This window comes from Periplaneta americana, chromosome 13 (genome assembly GCF_040183065.1).
Source record: "Periplaneta americana isolate PAMFEO1 chromosome 13, P.americana_PAMFEO1_priV1, whole genome shotgun sequence".
NCBI classification, from domain to species: domain Eukaryota; kingdom Metazoa; phylum Arthropoda; class Insecta; order Blattodea; family Blattidae; genus Periplaneta; species Periplaneta americana.
Window position 1 is genome coordinate 135,828,205 of NC_091129.1, and position 20,801 is coordinate 135,849,005.

At 31.6% G+C, this 20,801-nt stretch overlaps 1 protein-coding gene across 6 annotated transcripts in view; it reads right to left on the reverse strand.

Moving 5' to 3' along the window:
• The window catches only part of pico, a 405,804-nt gene that overhangs the window by 71,646 nt on the left and 313,357 nt on the right, over positions 1–20,801 (reverse strand). Inside the window, exon 1 of one of the 6 annotated variants that reach the window (XM_069844301.1) lies at positions 15,585–15,769. The exons of the other annotated variants lie outside the window; for them this stretch is intronic. Coding sequence (XP_069700402.1) covers positions 15,585–15,695 — 111 coding nt within the window. The 5' untranslated portion in view covers positions 15,696–15,769. Of the gene's footprint in view, positions 1–15,584; positions 15,770–20,801 lie in introns of those variants that run through there. 6 annotated transcript variants of the gene reach the window in all.

Below are 20,801 nucleotides of genomic sequence, written 5' to 3' on the forward strand. Positions count from 1 at the left end.
AATCCCTCCTCTGCAGATCTGCAACAAACTCCACGCCAACCTTCAGCCAGAAACGTAATACAACTTTGTCCACTAACCGGCATAAAAAGTTAATATTATATGTAATACAAATGATAAAGCTCTCTAAGCACATATGCCGTATCTTACTTAATATTCTTGACAACCAGAATTATACAAATTTTCAGAAATAATGTACTGTATACAGCTCACACAACTCTTGTCCTAAGCTCTAAAATGTTTTTCCGATGAAAATTTCGATTGTGGGCATAATTTACACCGTTTTATTTTGGCTTTGTTATGCAAGAAGACTGTGAGAGCCAATTTTGTGTAAGTCGCCATTTTTGGAAATGTAGTTCAAATAACATTTTTATTATAATGATATTTAATGCACACGATCTGCAGATGAACTGATATTAAATACTAAACTTCGACAATCGTACAGAAAAAAATTCTTGTAAATAGCCGATATTCCATTAACAATTATTCGGTATCACGAATCCTGAAAACGTGTCTTTTTTATTTTGTTTTATTTTTTTCAGTTTTCCCAATATTTTTTCTACATACTTATTACAATGACAGAGTTAAAAAATAAAAGAGATGTGGAAGGCAATCGCAAATTTAAAGCACCATTCCGGATTTTATTCTTGTACTCTGAAGACAATCGCGAGAAGGATAAGATGCTTGGCAACAGTGTTTAATATTTGAGGAGAAAAATTCGCTCCGGCGCCGGGGATCGAACCCGGGTCCTTGGTTCTACGTACCAAGCGCTCTGATCACTGAGCTACGCCGAATTCAATCCACAGCACCGGACCGAACCTTCCTCCTTCAGTGTTTCCCTTTGTGGCATGACTCCAAGTTAGGCATATATGTTGACGTGTATGTCCAATGTCAACTGCCATTATATTAGGAGCGCACTCAGCTGAGTGATTTGTTTGGCCGGGATTCCGCAGTTAAGTGCACAGTAATCTGTACAGACATATGCACTGCAGCTATGAGAATATTATAGATTTTTTATTAATTTGTCATACAGAATAATATCTGTAATATTGACAATTAATATTAATTGTCAATATTACAGATATTATTCTGTATGACAAATTAATAAAAAAAATCTATAACAATGATTAACTTGAACTTCTCATATATGCATACATAAAAGAACCTCCTCCATTCATGTGTGGTGGCGCATCAACTGGAAAAGCTGAACAAGAGAAATGTTTTCCTCAAACATTCCACGCATAATAGCAACTATTCAGTCTTCAATAACTCTAAACGAAATCACAAAGGCTTATAACATGAAGATCACTTACAACGAAACAAATCCTATAGCCTTGCTATGAGGAGTTAAAATTAAAAACTGAAAAAGAAAGTATTGATATAAGAATATTTAACAAGTAACGGACTCCAAATATCTAGATTGTGAAACATCCAAAATAGAAATGAATGCTGACATATACAACTAAACATCTCCCGTTACAGCAGGTCGAATGGTTGCATTCAAAGGTATTCTGGGACCAACATTAGGAGAGATGTACAATAAATATTATACAATATGTTGTCAAAACCAGTTGTCAAATATGCCAGCGAAACACGGACATCAAGATCACAGGATAACTGAAGGTCAGAGACCGTTCAGATTACGTTTGTAAGAATTCCTAAGAAGCAACTGAAGAGACTTGAAAAATAATTGGATGTATTAAATTAACAACACCCATGAAAGGGTATCAAAGTGAGTGGAAAGAATCTACATAGAGGCCTGCTTAGGATGTCAGTAGCTCAGTTGGTATAGCGCTGGTAGCGTTTGATGTGTTTTATTTGTGCAGAAAATTATTCGCAATAACGTAGAGGCGAGAATTTCATGCCCTATAAAATCCCAAAATATGCATGCATTCATGCACTATCAAACTATGAAACATGTACGATCAAGTGGAAAATATATTAAATTATGCACTTTAATTTGTGTTCCAAATTTCTTATTTCATTTCACTTTTTTTTTTTTTTTCTTTTTGCTGTTAACAACTAACATCATTTATAAATTTGTTTCTGTGAGGTTTCTGCGCTTGTCAGTCAATGTGTTTTCGACCTCTCTACATAGCAAGAAGTTATGGGTGCAAACTTGAATGAACATTTTTCTATTATTTAGTTTTTTTTTTCTTTTCCTTCTTCAATCCTGATTCCTTAAGCTAAAATAAGTGACATAACAATCGGAAAACTGAGGTGTCCAATCAGAACCATTAAAACATGCATTTAAACTGAATATAATGTATATTATATACATGATTAAGCTAAAAATGGTTTAAATACGCATTATGCATGTTTTTATCCCCAAAAAATCCAAAACATGCAAATATGCACGGAAGAAATGTACATATCGTGTTTATTTATCACTTAACACCAATATGTATACCACTGTGTTGTTTTTTATTATTAGTCTATTATTTTTTATTGTGTACATTTTATTCAATTGTCGGCTTCTGGTTTAATTATGTGAATCCTACTTACTTGTAACCTAATACTAATATGTATTCCAATGTGTTTATTTTTATTTTTATTGTGTACATTTTATTGAATTATCGGCTTCTGATTTTGTATGATTCGTATTTGATTCTAACAACATTAATATGTATTCCACTGTGTTTATTTTTATTTTATGAGGTAAATTTTTATGTAACTACCTCTTTTGATCTCATTATGTACCTAAATCGTATCAGTATGTAATTACTTAAATCCGATTCAGTTGTATGGTCAACTATGTAAGCAAGTTTTAATCCTAGTTGAGTGTAAGAGAAGGCCTTACGGCCTTAACTCTACCAGATTAAATAAAGCCATTATTATTATTATTATTATTATTATATTTGGAATCAGAAATTAATGAAATGCATAAACACCAAGTTTGAGCTATGTCCTATGTTCCTATAAAAACATGCATTTGCATGGAATTCTCGTCTCTAGGGTCCGAGATTTAATTTTAATTCATATCAAAACTGTTTTTTGCACACTCACTTGTAGAATTTAACTTGTGAATTCACCTGAGGTACAAAACTTCATTTGTACAAAAATTACCTTTACCCGAACACCATCGAAATTTCCGGACCTAAATTCAGAGGACCCGTGGTCAAGTCCTGGTAGGGAAGTCGAACTGTATCTTCTCTGAATAAAGGGATGTGTCCCTATGCTGTCCGAGATGCACCGTCTTGTCGGAAGGCTTGCGACACGGTAATTACATGATCGGGGCCAGGGAATCCCGCTACTTAATAATGCCTAGAACAACTTTACAGGAATGAAGACGGTAAGAGTAAAAGGTCCATCCTTACAAGTTGATAAAATAATAATAATAATAATAATAATAATAATAATAATAATAATAATAATAATAATAATAACAACACGGTATTGCTGATTTCAGATTTTACGCATTACTGTAATTAAGTAGGTTAATATGAACTGGAAGGAATCTAAATGAGACGTTTAAAAAGATATTAGGACTGAACATGAACGAACTGACGGAAGAATCCAGTAGATTACATAAGGCTCAGTTTCAACTACTCGCTATTCTCAACAAACAGTTTTAAGAGCGTGGGAGCTTTGCGCGGGACCGCACACAAGAGCAACCCAGCACCAGAAATGCACAAGATGTTCTGAATAAAATTAATTAGATGTAGATGGCCCGAAGGATTGTGGGTTATAGTTCGATTTAAGATTTTATTCGATCTGAGGTTACAATATGTAGTTGTGATTTTGATCTTAATTTTATACGTTCATTTACATGGATCCAGTAATGAATCTAGAATAATTATATTATTGTTTTATCCATCAATCCCATTATGTTATAGACAATCTAGAAAAATCTACGTATCAGATTCTAAATCAAGTGTACTTGTGAAAATAATTAACTAATCAATATAAAATCGTGAAACAAATTACTGTATTTATAAACGAGATGCACCCGTACACTTCTTAAAATAAATCAATGAAAAAACTGAAGACAATAACAAAACATTTCACTTAGTAAACTGTGCACGAGATTCATTATATAATAATAATAATAATAATAATAATAATAATAATAATAATAATAATAATAATAATAATAACAAAATAATAATATACTTCTGATTGAGGTTCTGGCTGATATGTACATCTATTATCAGGCAGTACATCTCACTTGACGATATGTGTCAGAGGAAGAACAATTATTTGTATGCATCTGAACTCTCACTAATGTAATATGTAGCTAGTCGGCGCTGTATGCAATGGAGGAGGAAAGGAACTGGCCACCCTACCCTATTATTTCCTGGCCTAGTTGCCTCATGAGTGAAGCCTTATTGGTGTTACTCATGAGGTTCAAACCTGTCTTCGGACAGTTGACTAAACAAAATAATAATAATAATAATAATAATAATAATAATAATAATAATAATAATAATAATAATAATGACAATAATAATAATAATAATAATGAGAATAATAATAATAATGAGAATAATAATAATAATAATAATGAGAATAATAATATTGAGAATAATAATAATAATAATAATAATAATGAGAATAATAATAATGAGAATAATAATAATAATAATAATAATAATAATGACAATAATAATAATAATAATGAGAATAATAATAAGAATAATAATAATACTGAGAATAATAATAATAAGAATAATAATAATACTGAGAATAATAATAATAATGAGAATAAAATAATAATAATGAGAATAATAATAATAATGAGAATAATAATAATAATAATAATAATAATGAGAATAATAATAATTTATTTATTTATTTATTTATTTAATGTGCTGTACAACAGCCAGTGGCCAATTACAGTTCAGCACAGATATAACAAAAACATAAAACAGAACAAAACAACAAATGATGATGAGAATGAATGATAGAAAATGGCAATGAGATGAAATACAAACAATATAATAGTCTACATCAATCACTGATAAATAATAATTATAAAATTATAAATTTAGTACAATGAGATAATTGAAATAATGGAATAGTCTACCTTAATCAATTGACCAAATGCAAGAGAAAAAAAAAGGACAAATAATTAATAATAATAATAATAATGACAATAATAATAATACTGAGAATAATAATAATAATAATAATAATAATAATAATAATAATGAGAATAATAATAATAATAATAATAATAATAATAATAATAATGAGAATAATAATATTGAGAATAATAATAATAATGAGAATAATAATAATAATAATAATAATATTACCGAGAATAATAATAATGAGAATAATAATAATAATAATAATGAGAATAATAATAATAATGAAAATAATAATATTGAGAATAATATACTAATAATAATAATAATAATAATAATAATAATAATAATAATAATAATGAGAATAATATAATAATAATAATGAGAATAATATAATAATAATAATAATAATAATAATAATATTGAGAATAATATAATAATAATAATAATAATAATATTGAGAATAATATAATAATAATATTTTAATGCTAGAACAAAGATACATACTATTTTTATATAATCACTCTAGCACCCCTACAAAAAGTTACATACTCGTGCTCAGGGGGCATTTCACGAATTTTAAAACATTTTATGAAACAACAGAATAAAAAGTAAAAGAAGGAAAAAAAGAAAAAACACAGATATCACAATAATTGGAACTTTAAATTTTCTCTCTAAACAGTATTTTTAATTGATTTTTTTAAATAAGGAGCATTAGCAAATTGTATGTTTGGGAATAGATACTGAGTTTGAAAAGAAATCACGCTTCTTATCCAACCTTAGCCATATTATGAACATAAACCAGAAGTAGCACTACATTATATTTATTAAACCTGCTGTATTGGGATCCAGTTACGTACAATAACTCACTATAGATGGACTCTACATAGTGCTATTATATGAATATCTTACTGTATTAAGTACAATATCATGCTGTTTATTAAATTCAATTGTACAAAAATATTTACAATTAGTCACAGTTAAGAACGCACAGAAACTTATCGGTGAAAACAAACTGAATAATTATATTGGTGCCACATGCAAGAAATTGGATAACTACCGAGTCAAGAAGCTACAAATATATATACACAGTATATATAAGTATATATTCTAAACGCATGCAACACTGTGCAAAAGTTTATATCATTTGAATGAGGTATACCTCTCAGCCGTATTTCAAAGTGCCAACAGATTATTATTATTATTATTATTATTATTATTATTATTATCTGTCTTGGCTAAGGCTAAGCGATCGACGAGCCCTGCATTCTCTTGTTCTCTTATTTCAAATTCTGCGCACCGCTACCCCAATATATTTGGCTTCTCGTTTTCAAAATTTATCCGCATATCATCAGCTAAGTACAAGATCTCATTATAACAATTTACTCATTATACCCTACCACAAGACATCTTTATATTCTTCATCCTATACAGTTTCAGTTGCTAGAAATTGGAACTCGCTTCCGAGTGATATAAGGGGTTGTTGGACAATAGCTTCATTTAGGTCAAAATTACATAAAGTCTTACTAAACAGATGAATTGCTGATTAATATGTTACTTATAATGAAACTAACATCTGTCCATTCTTATTATTATCTTTAATTTCTCTAAATAGATTTACAAAACCTCTAATGGCAATTACATTAATATTCTCATTACAGAAATAGAAATATATATATTCTCCCTGTAACATAGTCCTAGTAAGCTTATATTAAATTAATTTTCATCATTTTAGTAGCTATCTCAAATATTAAATTACCGTAATTATAATTCATTGAATTAAATTAGCTCATAAATTAAGTTACTACTTTACCTTATAGATTTATCTAAATTTAAATAAATGTGTAGTGAAGATTATTGCTGGAGAACCTTTTAAGTGTAGTGAAAATATTTGTAATTTAAATTTATGTATTGTATTGATTAAGGCTGGTTGAGTGGAAGAGAAGGCCTTATGGCCTTAACTCTGCCAGCGAAAATAAAACATTATTATTATTATTATTATTATTATTATTATTATTATTATTATTAATATTATTTCAATATTGATAAGCTGTTTGAAAAACAGTTCAAGGGAAGGAGTAATCCCAAATAGCAATAATACTAATAATAATAATAATAATAATAATAATAATAATAATAATAATAATAATAATAAAGTGGTACTATTATTTGCGCATATGAATAGTTAAGTGTATTTTTACACGGGAACATAATATAGTAATGGTTTTCAAGAATTCAACGTTCTACAAAGCTCTCCTGCAAAACCCGTCTCTAAATTCAGCCCTCAGGGAAATTAATTCAGCCTCCCCTTCCCTCTAATCCATCTGAATGTTGCTATCATCCCTTTAAAACAGCAAAAGATATTGTACTGTTGTTTTCCTCATCACTTTATAACTAACAGAACAGCATACTGTATACTTTTTCTCCAAAACTTTCACTAAATTTGCTACAAAGAAATCAATACTACCTCGAAAATGCACGCATTTTAAGGATTAACACTGATCCCATTTTCCTTCTAACGTAATTTATACATAATTTCCAAGTATCTACAGTGTCACTTGCCAAGAAAGTATCTCAAATTTCCATTTCCCCAAGGGCACATAGATGAACTCCAAGCTAGGGAATGATAAGGCACCGTGCATGCACGCCATCCAAGCATAAAGGAGGCAAGAAGATTAAGAGTAAACAAGTCTTGTTAGCCTTGGCACTATAGCAACAAACACAAGAGTAATATAATATAATATAATACAATATAATATAATATAATATAATATAATATAATACATTATAGTACAATATAATATAATATAATATAATATAATATAATATAATATAATATAATATAATATAATATAATATAATATAATACATTATAGTACAATATAATATAATATAATATAATATAATATAATATAATACAATATAATATAATATAATATAATACATTATAGTACAATATAATATAATATAATATAATATAATATAATATAATATAATATAATATAATACATTATAGTACAATATAATATAATATAATATAATATAATATAATATAATACATTATAGTACAATATAATATAATATAATATAATATAATATAATATAATATAATATAATACATTATAGTACAATATAATACATTATAGTACAATATAATATAATATAATATAATATAATATAATATAATATAATATAATACATTATAGTACAATATAATATAATATAATATAATATAATATAATATAATATAATATAATATAATACATTATAGTACAATATAATATAATATAATATAATATAATATAATATAATATAATATAATATAATACATTATAGTACAATATAATATAATATAATATAATATAATATAATATAATATAATATAATACATTATAGTACAATATAATATAATATAATATAATATAATATAATATAATATAATACATTATAGTACAATATAATATAATATAATATAATATAATATAATATAATATAATACATTATAGTACAATATAATATAATATAATATAATATAATACATTATAGTACAATATAATATAATATAATATAATATAATATAATATAATACATTATAGTACAATATAATATAATATAATATAATATAATATAATACATTATAGTACAATATAATATAATATAATATAATATAATATAATATAATATAATATAATATAATACATTATAGTACAATATAATATAATATAATATAATATAATATAATATAATATAATATAATATAATACATTATAGTACAATATAATATAATATAATATAATATAATATAATATAATATAATATAATATAATATAATATAATATAATACATTATAGTACAATATAATATAATATAATATAATATAATATAATATAATATAATACATTATAGTACAATATAATATAATATAATATAATATAATATATAATACATTATAATAAAAAATATGTTTTATTTAACGACGTTCGCAACTGCAGAGGTTATATCAGCGTCGCCGGATGTGCCGGAATTTTGTCCCGCAGGAGTTCTTTCACATGCCAGTAAATCTACTGACATGAGCCTGTCGCATTTAAACACACTTAAATGCCATCGACCTTGGCCCGGGATCGAACCCGCAACCTTGGGCATAGAAGGCCAGCGCTATACCAACTAGCCAACCAGGTCGACTACATTATAATATAATATAATATAATATAATATAATATAATATAATATAATATAATATAATATAATACATTATAATATAACATTGTAAACATGAATCCAAACAAGCATACAATTATAAGATTTTAAATTGTGGATCTGTGATGTACAATTCAAATATGACTCCGTCTATTGCAATAGTGTATTGTTAAATGAGTGTGAACATGTATGTAACGTAAAAATAGCATATAAATATATTAAAACACTTGTACAACGTTATCTTGTAATGTATTTAAGCATAAGCCTTATAATTGGCTAGCTTATCATCCATTATATAGAGTAGAAAATTTTATTTAAATTTGTGGATTTGTAATGTATAATATTTTAATTGTGAATTTGTAAGGTGCAATTTAAATTGTGGATTTGTAATGTATAATATTTTAAATTGTGAATTTGTAAGGTACAATTTAAATTGTGGATTTTTAATGCATGTTAAATTTTGGATTTGTAAGGTATAATTTAAATTTGATTCTATCTATTACAATAGTGTATTGCTAGATAACTATGAACTATTTTACATATATCAAATTCGATTAATAATATAAACATAGTATGTAATATTGCAACATTTGTACAAAATTTTTCTTATAATGCATTTAGGCATAAGCTTTGTAAATGGCGAGCGGATTGATTCTATATAGTACATAGATAATTTAATTGTGGATTTGTAATGTGTATTTGTAATGTATTAATTAATTGTGGATTTGTAATGTACTTAAGCATAAGATCTATAATTGGCTAGTTGATCATATATTGTGTAGAGTAGATAATTTTTTTTATTTATTTTAATTTTTGGATTGTAATATCTATTTTAACCGACTCTGTATATTGCAATAATGTACTGCTATATGAATATCAACTATGAACTATGAAATATGTAACAAACATAGCATGTAGTATTGCAAATCTTGTATGCAATGGAACATGCTGTTTTAGCACAATAAAGGAAAAAAATAATATAATATAATATAATATAATATAATATAATATAATATAATATAATATAATATAATATAATATAATATAATATAATATAATACAATATAATACAATATAATACAATACATCATAATATAATATAACATAATAATAATAATAATAATAATAATAATAATAATAATAATAATAACCGGAGATGAATTATATCCCAAGAGTTTCAAATGCCTAAGTTATTAATAAGACTCGTTTCAAAATTTTCCATTCTGTTTCGAATGTGAAAACTGGACAATCAAGGCAAAAGATAAATCAAGAATAACTGCGGCAGAAATGAAATATGTAAGAAGCACAACAGATTATAAATGGAACGACTACAAAAAAAAAATATATATATATATATATATAATAGACATTTTGGAAGAATGTAGAATGACATCAGTCTTTGACTTATAGCTAATTTAAAATTTGTTCATGTCAACAGATATCCTAGGTCACTAAAAATTACACCCCGGCTTGTACAAGAAACCCTGGAACACCAATGAAGAGACTTCTCAACTTCTAATGAGACCGGAATGGGCCAATCTGTGGTCCAACTCCTTGGAAGCTACATCATGACGATGATGGTGATGATGATGATAATAATATCATCATTATTACTGTTATTATATTATCATTATTATTGGATACCTTGCTTTGTATTCAAAACAGAAATCATGTATGATATTCGTGCAAATTTGTGACATCTTAAAAAAATCTCACAGAAATCCCCATACAAGCCCAATCTATAGAGTTTGCACAGGTTATTTCGATCAAGTTACAAACTTAGCTTCAGCCCATTTCAAGTTCTCGTGAATGCTACTGTTGAGTCAAAGTCTATTCTTTTCGGATTTCCGAATAAAAGCCTGCAGACAATTCTAGTTTCTTCCCTATATCTCTAACCTTCAGTCCATTCTAACGTAATCAATCACTGATATTCACCAATGACATCCACAGCAGCTCAATCTGTGGTAGAGAAACAACGAACCACAGGTTGGACTTCAAACGACGGTAATGTGTTCTAATTTGTTACACACAACAGCTCTATGGGCTTCGTAATTCTCAGTCGTCGATCGGTCAAGTGCAATATTTCCAACGAGCAGTGACCCCTTCCCTCTCCCCGTCACGTGAAGACGAAGATATATGCAACTGTCGAAACGTCCTGTAGTCTATATTTCATCAGCAGTGAATAAGTAATTTATAACTGGACTGTGGCTTGGCCGGCGACATATGAGCGTATTATGTGGTTTCCGTATGTGCAAATACCTATAGGCTTTTAAAACAACCCACGGTCAGAACGTGGCTGTTCCCAGCATTCAGTAATGAATAGGGCTAGGATTTTGATGAAATTGCATCTTTTTTTTAGTAAGCCAGAAACATAGCTGCTTTAGTATTTATATGTTATGTGATCAACTGAATGTTTTAAGACGTATTTGTTAGGGCATTTTTTTTTTGCATTTTTTGCCTGTTTCAACTCAGAGCATCTTTTGTTTTATTCGGTAATTTTTTAGGCATTTTCCATTTAATTTTGGCCATAAATCCCCATTATTAGGTAATGTAAAATAATGTTTATATCCTTCGATTTTTTCTCTACATATTTTGTCCATTAATACCCATTATTTGTTATAATATTTTAATCGTTTTTCTACACAAATACTGCCATTTTAACGTAGTTCACCCCATGTAATGGATCAGTCCAACTACTCCTTTAATATAGACTCTTCTATACCTGCTAATTCCGGATAAGAGTGGCCTTGTGGTGGACTATATGGAACTACATCAAGTAAAATAATTAATTAAAGTGTACTACTTAGAAAAAATTATGTAGAATTAAATAAACTTAAATGTTGGTATTAGAATTTAATTTAATTACTAGTCTAAATATTAAGTAGTCCGAAACCTCTTTTTCTACTAAGCCAATTAAGTAAGATCAATTTTAGGGCATTTTAAGTGCATTTTTTGGAAGAATTTTAGATCATAAATGCATCGTTTAGGACATTTTTTCATGATTTATAGGTCATCAAAATCGTAGCCCTAGAATGAATATTGAAGGGTTTAACTGAGAAGGAAAAATTCTCCCACTCTCTAGGAAAATTATATCGACAACGATCAAGTACTCATTTTCTAATACTCTGAAATATATACGATATGTAGGTACCAATTTTATTACCAGTGTGCTGTCCACGAACGGTTAGCATGCCTGACTTTGAAACGAGCAGGCTCGGATTCAAGTCCTGGTTGGGACAAGTTACCTGGTTGAGTTTTTTCCGGGGTTTTCCCTCAACTCATTAAGAGCAAATGCTGTGTAACTTTCGGCGCTGGACCCTGGACTCATTTCGCCTGCATTATCACCTTCATCTCACTCAGATGCTACATAACCATAGCAGTTGATAAAGCGTCGTAAAACAACCCATTAAATATTACCAATGTGCTATTCATTGAACCAACATGGAATATCCAATGTCATAATAATATTTTTCCACTCAGGATGATTTGGTTATGGAATTTCTAAGGTACGAAGTTAATATAATTTATAGTCAAGATTTATAGGTTCTACGTGATATATACGTTATATTTTTACTTATGTGTAATTTGTCATTCTTAACATGCATTTCATTTACTATTCTAACATTTTTAAGCATGAGGGAAGATAAAAAGGTAAAGGTATCCCCGTAACATGCCATGAAGGCACTTGGGGGGGCATGGAGGTAGAGCCCCATGCTTTCCATGACTTCGGCACTAGAATGAGGTGGTGTGGTCGGCACCACACTCTGACCGACTTTTACCACCGGGAAAGACTCGGTACTCAATTCTATAGGAGGCTGAGTGAACCTCGGGGCCGTTCTGAAAGTTTGGCAACGAGAAAAAATCCTGTCACCACCTGGGATCGAACCGCGAACCTTCCAGTCCGTAGCCAGCTGCTCCACCAACTGAGCTACCCGGCCGCCCTCTTTAAGGGAAGGGGAAGGTCAAAACAAACATGGAGACGAACAGTTACAGGAAATTAGGAAGTAAATGAAGAAGTTGACACAGAATAGAATTTGATGGAGACAGTTTGTGGATGCCCTATACTCCTGCTAGGAGGCAAAAGATGATAATGAATCAAACCAAATGGATTCGAACCCACGTCCTAACAAGGCACGGAGCACGAGTCCAGATTGCTAACCTCATAAATCACGACGGTGGCCTGTTTTATATTTCGAAAGTATACCTATCGGAGTTTTACTCTTAGCTCATTTTTGGGCCTTTTCGGCCTGATGTAAGATTTGATTAAGACTCTAGTAACGTGAGATAAGCACTATGCCGCGCCTCTCCTAACACATGGCGTCACATAACAACAAACATCCGGGCTTTTCTATAGCACGCGACATTGAAACTTGCAACTTGTATCTTTCTAAGTTGTGCGGTGCGAGAATCCATGACGGTCTAAGTTAGTCCCAGGCTTTTCGTATGCCTTGCATATAGTAATCTGTGACATGTTAGCTTAGTTTAGCTTTTGGTATGCCTTGCCTATCGCCGTTGTTCCTGCAATACTGTTCTCCAACCAGGAGATCAACCGTGAAAGGAATGTGCTTACTATTGCGTCATCTATTGGAGCGAAGTAGTTAGATAATATTACCGTTATAACGTCAGTTTAAAAACCATGCGCTCTCCTGCATTTGTTATTTCCTGTATGAAGAGATTAAATGACCAGGAGATTAACAGTGATCCAGTTTTGTAACTAGGGTAGTATAAATACGTGTGTAACAATATTATTTGTGCTGTGAGAGCTAGCCAATACAGATACGAGTAACCACGTGTGTGACCTTATGATATCATATGACATCAACATTCATTCACAGCATTACCCCGCTTCGTCTCAGTCCCCAAAGACTTTCTCGTAACTCCTATGTGCAAAATATACAATTTTTCAGTAGGAGGAAAAAAACACATTAAGTCATCCTATGGCAGCCGTACATAGAAGACTGTGAATTCTTACATTTTCGAAAGAAAAGAATATAATTACATATAGGAGATTTTATTATTTGCTGTATCACTATTTAAGTTATTTAATAGAGCAAAAATCTGAAAATCGTTAAATGTCACATAGGAGTTATTGCAGGAACAACGACGATATACTAAGTGAAGTGAAATGTGTATTTCACCTTCATTTTTAAGTGGTCTACCTCTTTATTTCACATGTTAATCACTTTTAGGTTAACTACACCGATCAATTCTTTCCAAGTTTTAGCAATTTTCTCGTATGTTTTCAAGTCAACTGACGTTCTATAAAAATTCTTCATATTCAAAATTAACTTTCCTCTGAAAATGATAACATTTTTATACTCTTTTCGTAAAAAACCTTCAGTAGCGTAAAACTGGCCTAGGTCTCCTATAGTGGGCGGGACATAAGTAACATTCACCCATAGGGGATTGTGAATTCATACATTTTTTGAAAGAAAGAAATATAATTACATATAGGAGATTTTATTATTTGCTGTATCACTATTTAAGTTATTTAATAGAGCAAAAATCTGAAAATCGATGAATGTCAAATAGGAGTTATTGCAGGAACAACGACGATATACTAAGTGAAGTGAAATGTGTATTTCACCTTCATTTTTAAGTGGTCTACCTCTTTATTTCACATGTTAATCACTTTTAGGTTAACTACACCGATCAATTCTTTCCAATTTTTAGCAATTTTCTCGTATGTTTTCAAGTCAACTGATGTTTCATAAGAATTCTTCATATCCAAAATTGGGGATTGTGAATTCATACATTTTCGAAAGAAAGAAATATAATTACACATAGGAGATTTCATTATTTGCTGTATCACTATTTAAGCTATTTAACAGAGCAAAAATCTGAAAATCGATAAATGTCACATAGAAGTTATTGCAGGAACAACGACGATATACTAAGTGTAGTGAAATGTGTATTTCACCTTCATTTTTAAGTGGTCTACCTCTTTATTTCACATGTTAATCACTTTTAGGTTAAGTACGCCGATCAATTCTTTCCAATTTTTAGAAATTTTCTCGTATGTTTTCAAGTAACTGATGTTCCATAAGAATTCTTCGTATTCAAAATTAACTTTTCTCTGAAATTCATACCATTTTTATACTTTTTTTCGTAAAAAAAACCTCCATTATCGTGTGTTATAGAAAACCCAACATCTGTATTCGCGGTGGGGTTCGAACCAATGATTTCCAAACAATGCTAAAACTGAAAGCCTCCAAGTTTTGAACTCCGAGGCCGGTAAATAAATTTATTTCAGGTTAGAAAGTACGTATACATTTGTATCTTGTACACACAGATTTAAAAATATTGCTGAAAAATTGGTTTCGTGAGTATATTATTACTTTCAAGCAAGTCGCAGCCTACCATGCCCTCGTCCTCCTCCTCGTCATCGGTGGCCGCCAGCACTGCGATGTCACTCCCGCTGCTGTCCTCCCGGCCGACGGCCGCGGGCTCCGAGGCGCGGCGCAGCCACATCCTAGCAAGAGCGGCACATGTCTCACTGCAGCGCGCACCTCCTCTCCGGAGCGAGTTCTGGGCGGAACTGAACGAGCGCAGGCCTCCCCGCGAGGCGAGGACGTTCGCCTGCCGCCCAACGCAATCGCATGCGCGAGCTTGTTTCACGATGCTGATTCATGTGAATGGCGAGTAGCACGAAAACATTAGGTCTATATTATTATTTATTACAATGTCGAATTCTGATATTTCTCTTCGAAGGAGGAGGAGATATAAATCGACGGGGAGAGGACTATGGGCTACTTACTTACTTACTTGCTTTTAAGGAACCCGGAGGTTCATTGCCGCCCTCACGTAAGCCCGCCATCGGTCCCCATCCTGAGCAAGATTAATCCAGTCTCTACCATCATATCCCACCTCCCTCAAATCAATTTTAATATTATCTTCCCACCTACGTCTCGGCCTCCCCAAAGGTATGTTTCCCTCCGGCCTCCCAACTAACAATCTATATGCATTTCTGGATTCGCCCATACGTGCTAATGTCCTGCCCATCTCAAACGTCTGGATTTAATGTTCCTAATTATGTCAGTTGAATACAATGCGGGCAGTTCTGCGTTGTGTAACTTTCTCCACTCTCCTGTAACTTCATCCTTCTTAGCCCCAAATATTTTCCTAAGAACCTTATTCTCAAACACCCTTAATCTCTGTTCCTCTCTCACAGTGAGAGTCCAAGTTTCACAACCATACAGAACAACCGGTAATATAACTGTTTTATAATTTCTAACTTTCAGATTTTTGGACAGCAGACTGGATGATAAGAGCTTCTCAACCGAATAATAACACGCATTTCCCATATTTATTCTGCGTTTAATTTCCTCCCGAGTGTCATTTATATTTGTTACTGTTGCTCCAAGATATTTGAATTTTTCCACCTCGTCGAAAGATAAATCTTCAATTTTTATAGTTCCATTTCGTACAATATTCTGATCACAAGACATAATCATATACTTAGTCTTTTCGGGATTTACTTCCAACCCTATCGCTTTACTTGCTTCAACTAGAATTTCCGGGTTTTCCCTAATCGTTTGTGGATTTTCTCCTAGCATATTCACGTCATCCGCATAGACAAGAAGCTGATGTAACCCATTCAACTCAAAACCCTGTCTATTATCCTGAACTTTCCTAATGGCATATTCTAGAGCGAAGTTAAGAAGTAAAGGTGATAGTGCATCTCCCTGCTTTATCCCCAGAGTTATAAAAAAGGGCTCGGATAATTTATTATGTGCTTAATTCATTCATAGTGTTTTGCCCAAAGGCAGGTCTTTCACTACAAACCCAGCATTCTCCAGTCTTTTCTATTTTTTCCCTTCCTCTTTTTCTCGGCATATGATCCATATATCTTAATATCGTCTGTTATCTGATATCTTCTACCACGAACTCTTCTCCCGTTCACCTTTCCTTCCAGTGCAACCTTCTGTAGGCAGTTTCTTCTCAACCAGTGGCCCAGCCAATTCCTTTTCCTCTTTCTGATCAGTTTCAGCATAATTCTTTCTTCATCCATTCTTTCCAATATAGCTTCGTTTCTTACTCTGTCCATTTCACATGCTCCAACCTTCTCCATACAAATTTCCACATTTGAAATGCTTCTATTCGCTTCTCTTCACTTCGTCGTAATGTCCATGTTTCTGCTCCATACAATGCTACACTCCACACAAAGCACTTCACTAGTTCTTTCTCCAGAGATCCGCAGAAGATGCTCCTTTTTCTATTAAAAGCTTTCTTTGCCATTGCTATTCTCGTTTTTGACTTCTTGGCAGCAGCTCATGTTATTATTGGGTAATTTTTTTACGACGCTGTATCAACATCTCAGGTTATTTAGCGTCTGAATGAAATGAAGGTGATAATTCCGGTGAAATGAATCTGGGGTCCAGCACCGAAAGTTACCCAGCATTTGCTCGTATTGGGTTGAGGGAAAACCCCGGAAAAAACCTCAACCAGGTATCTTGCCCCGACCGGGATTCGAACCCGGGCCACCTGGTTTCGCGGCCAGACGCGCTGACCGTTACTCCACAGGTGTGGACCCAGCTCATGTTACTGCGTAATAGTACACCCCAAGTATTTGAAGTGAATTTCGGTGAAGTCCGGAAGACCCCCATTAGTCAAATCCACTCTCCTTACCTCCACGCTGGGGCGCCCCTGGGATCTTTTAAGATTCGAAAGAGAGAGTGGTGCGCGGAAAGCAACGGGAAGCTATCACATTTATCTTTCCCAAGAAAAAAAAACTATTTGCTTAAAATTCCATAAATATGTATTTTTCACGTTCTTCTTCAAAATTTAAAAATATTGAAGCAAAACACATTAAGTAAAAAAATCTTCGCCTGAGAAAAAAGCGTATACAGTGTGTTTGGAGTTCGAGTGCACAAATTTTAATAGGAGGTTCTTTGTATAAAATAGAAGCAATACTTCTAATTAAATATTTTTCTACAACGCATAGTTCAACCAATAAAAAATGAATTGTGTGGAAAGTAATGCTCATATTTTATTATCTGTACGTTGCCTGTAACTAAACCATTAGTATCGTACGTGGCATTAATTTGTGAATAAACGGTTCACTTTATGCAAAAAAGAGAAAGATATAAATTGTTCATCTTTTTAATATCTATCGCGATATTCATAGTAAAACTTAAAATTTTAAAGAAATATGAAAACATCGGAAACGAAACTTCTTTCATCTTTCTTGCATCTTTGAGCTACTTTTGAGATATCGGTGAACTTTCGAGCAAGATACTCAATCCTGTGATAGTCAGCGAAAAAAAAAAAAACGTATCACGGAATTAGGGGCATTACGGCATTAGGCAACATTACCCTACATTCTTGTATGAGTTATGTGCTTAAAACTGACAAAACATGTACTTAAAACTTGCAAAATACATGCTTAAATAAAAAAAAAAAACGTATTATTGCCAATTTAAAAATGAATTAAGAATGAAGCAAACAGCTAAAAGTCAGTGTTAGAAGTACTTTTCGCACGCTACCATTTAAATATATGTCAAATTTTAACACATATTCTCAATTCTTTCAGGTGACCTACATTTTAATACACATTTTCCCCATAATTTGAGGTCATATTCCTCATAGCCTATTCCTTCTTCCTATTCCCTTACAAAATAAACAACATTCTCTACATCTCTTGTAATTACAGCTTGATTTCTGAGGAGATTAATTGTAGGCCTATACACATAATAATAGTCTTCAGTTTTAAATCCATTTGTAAACTGTTCTTTCAATGATGAATCTATGTGCGAGTTATAGATGAACAACGATCGAGAAAGCAAGACTAACAGCGCCCGCAAAGCCGACAACCCGCACGACAATGTTGCATACGTCGCGTCGTTGACGTAAAGACTGCTTGTGAGTGTTTCGAGACGCCGAGATTGATCACTCCAGAAGTCCCGAACGTCAAGCAGCCTTGAATCTCCACAGTTGTTTATACCTGACTGAATTTTTATCTACTTTGGAAAGTGTTATATATGTATAAACAATCACATAGCCTATTTGAAACCTCTGTACCTTTCAGTGTGTAATAATCAGTTCCCCAGTCTTTATTTTATTACTAGGCCCTTATTAAAAGGCTACGAATTTTCTTTTCATATGTTTCAGATCAAGTGTGCAATCTCAAGTAAAAAGGTATTAACGTTATGTTTTATGTATTCTCAGAAATACAAATTTATTTGAGAACTGTTTTTTTTTCTATTTATATAACCATAGGTAATATATAATAGAACCAGAACATTTTGATAAATAAGATACTGTTCTGTTTTGTCTTTTTGTCTCATTTAAACATTTATGTTATTTATTTCAATTATGTATGTTATTCAAACTTACGAAATCTTTCCACGCTGACCAAATGTTATTTCGAGAATGATGAGCGAGACTCGAAGAGCACGAGAATGACGAGCCGAGACTCGAAAGACAAATGCAGCGAACACAGCGAGCGAGAGCGGCAGTTAGTTTTGTTCATCTCTAGTGCGAGTGTATTTTAAACAATGCTGAATATAATTACTCGAAAAAAAAAACTGGAAACGAAGTTTTCAGTATTGCAATCACATGACGAAATATTATCATGAGAAAGGCTCAATAGCTATATGCGGTAGTGAATTTCGTAGCATTTTATTTTATTCTATGTTTCGTGGTGCTGCACCGGTTAGTTCAGTGAACAGTTAACGCATTCGTGTCGCATAACTGGATTCCTTTAGTTAATTTGGCAACCCAAAATTAACTTCACAGAGTTTAACGTTTCCTCTGTAAATGTAGCTTCTTACAGTAGAGATAACTATTTATTTTGCATCTCAGAGTTAACCTCTCCCGCTTTTGTCACGGGATGTGACTCATACTTTAATAGGCTAGCATATGTAACCTCAACTTGGGTTACATCTGTTGCAGTTTTTTTAGATGAGCAGTATACAAGGGTTCTCTTCGATTTTCTTGTCGATCTCACTTCACTAGTGCTTCACCGTTATGGATGTATTTTTCGTACGTTGAATAATCTCTGCAGTTCAAAAAAAAAAAAAACATAATTACTGTACACCAATGGCGTACCGTCAATGTAAGCTAAAAAGCTCAGCTTCCCCAGTTAATAATAATTTCATAATAAACCTGCATTCTATGGACAAAATTATTTATTAATTTTAATAGAAATTATATTTAAGCGTTAAATATTGTGATGCGGCAGCTCAGGAGGATTTGTGATGCAGCAGTAAACAAGAAGCCTGCACACACCAGCTTCCAAGCAGACTGGTTTCTTCTGTGTAACCCACCCCGCAGATTTTCCATCCCTTTCTAACTAAACTACCCTGGTCGCAAGGCTATCAAGAAGCTAGCTTTGACATTGAAAATAAGTAGTTTCCGAGTTATCCCTTTTCGTCAGTTGTGATCAGTTGAAGTGTTAGTGTGCATTGTGGCTGATATAATAAATAATGAGTGAAATAACAGTTCCTGATACAAATTTACTTGAATTTTTAGGACAATTCTATTATCAAGACTGACTTACGAACAAAAGTGTGATTTAAAAAACAAATGACAGACTCACTTGCTGCCAATGAAGGACACAACCAAAAGACAGACGCA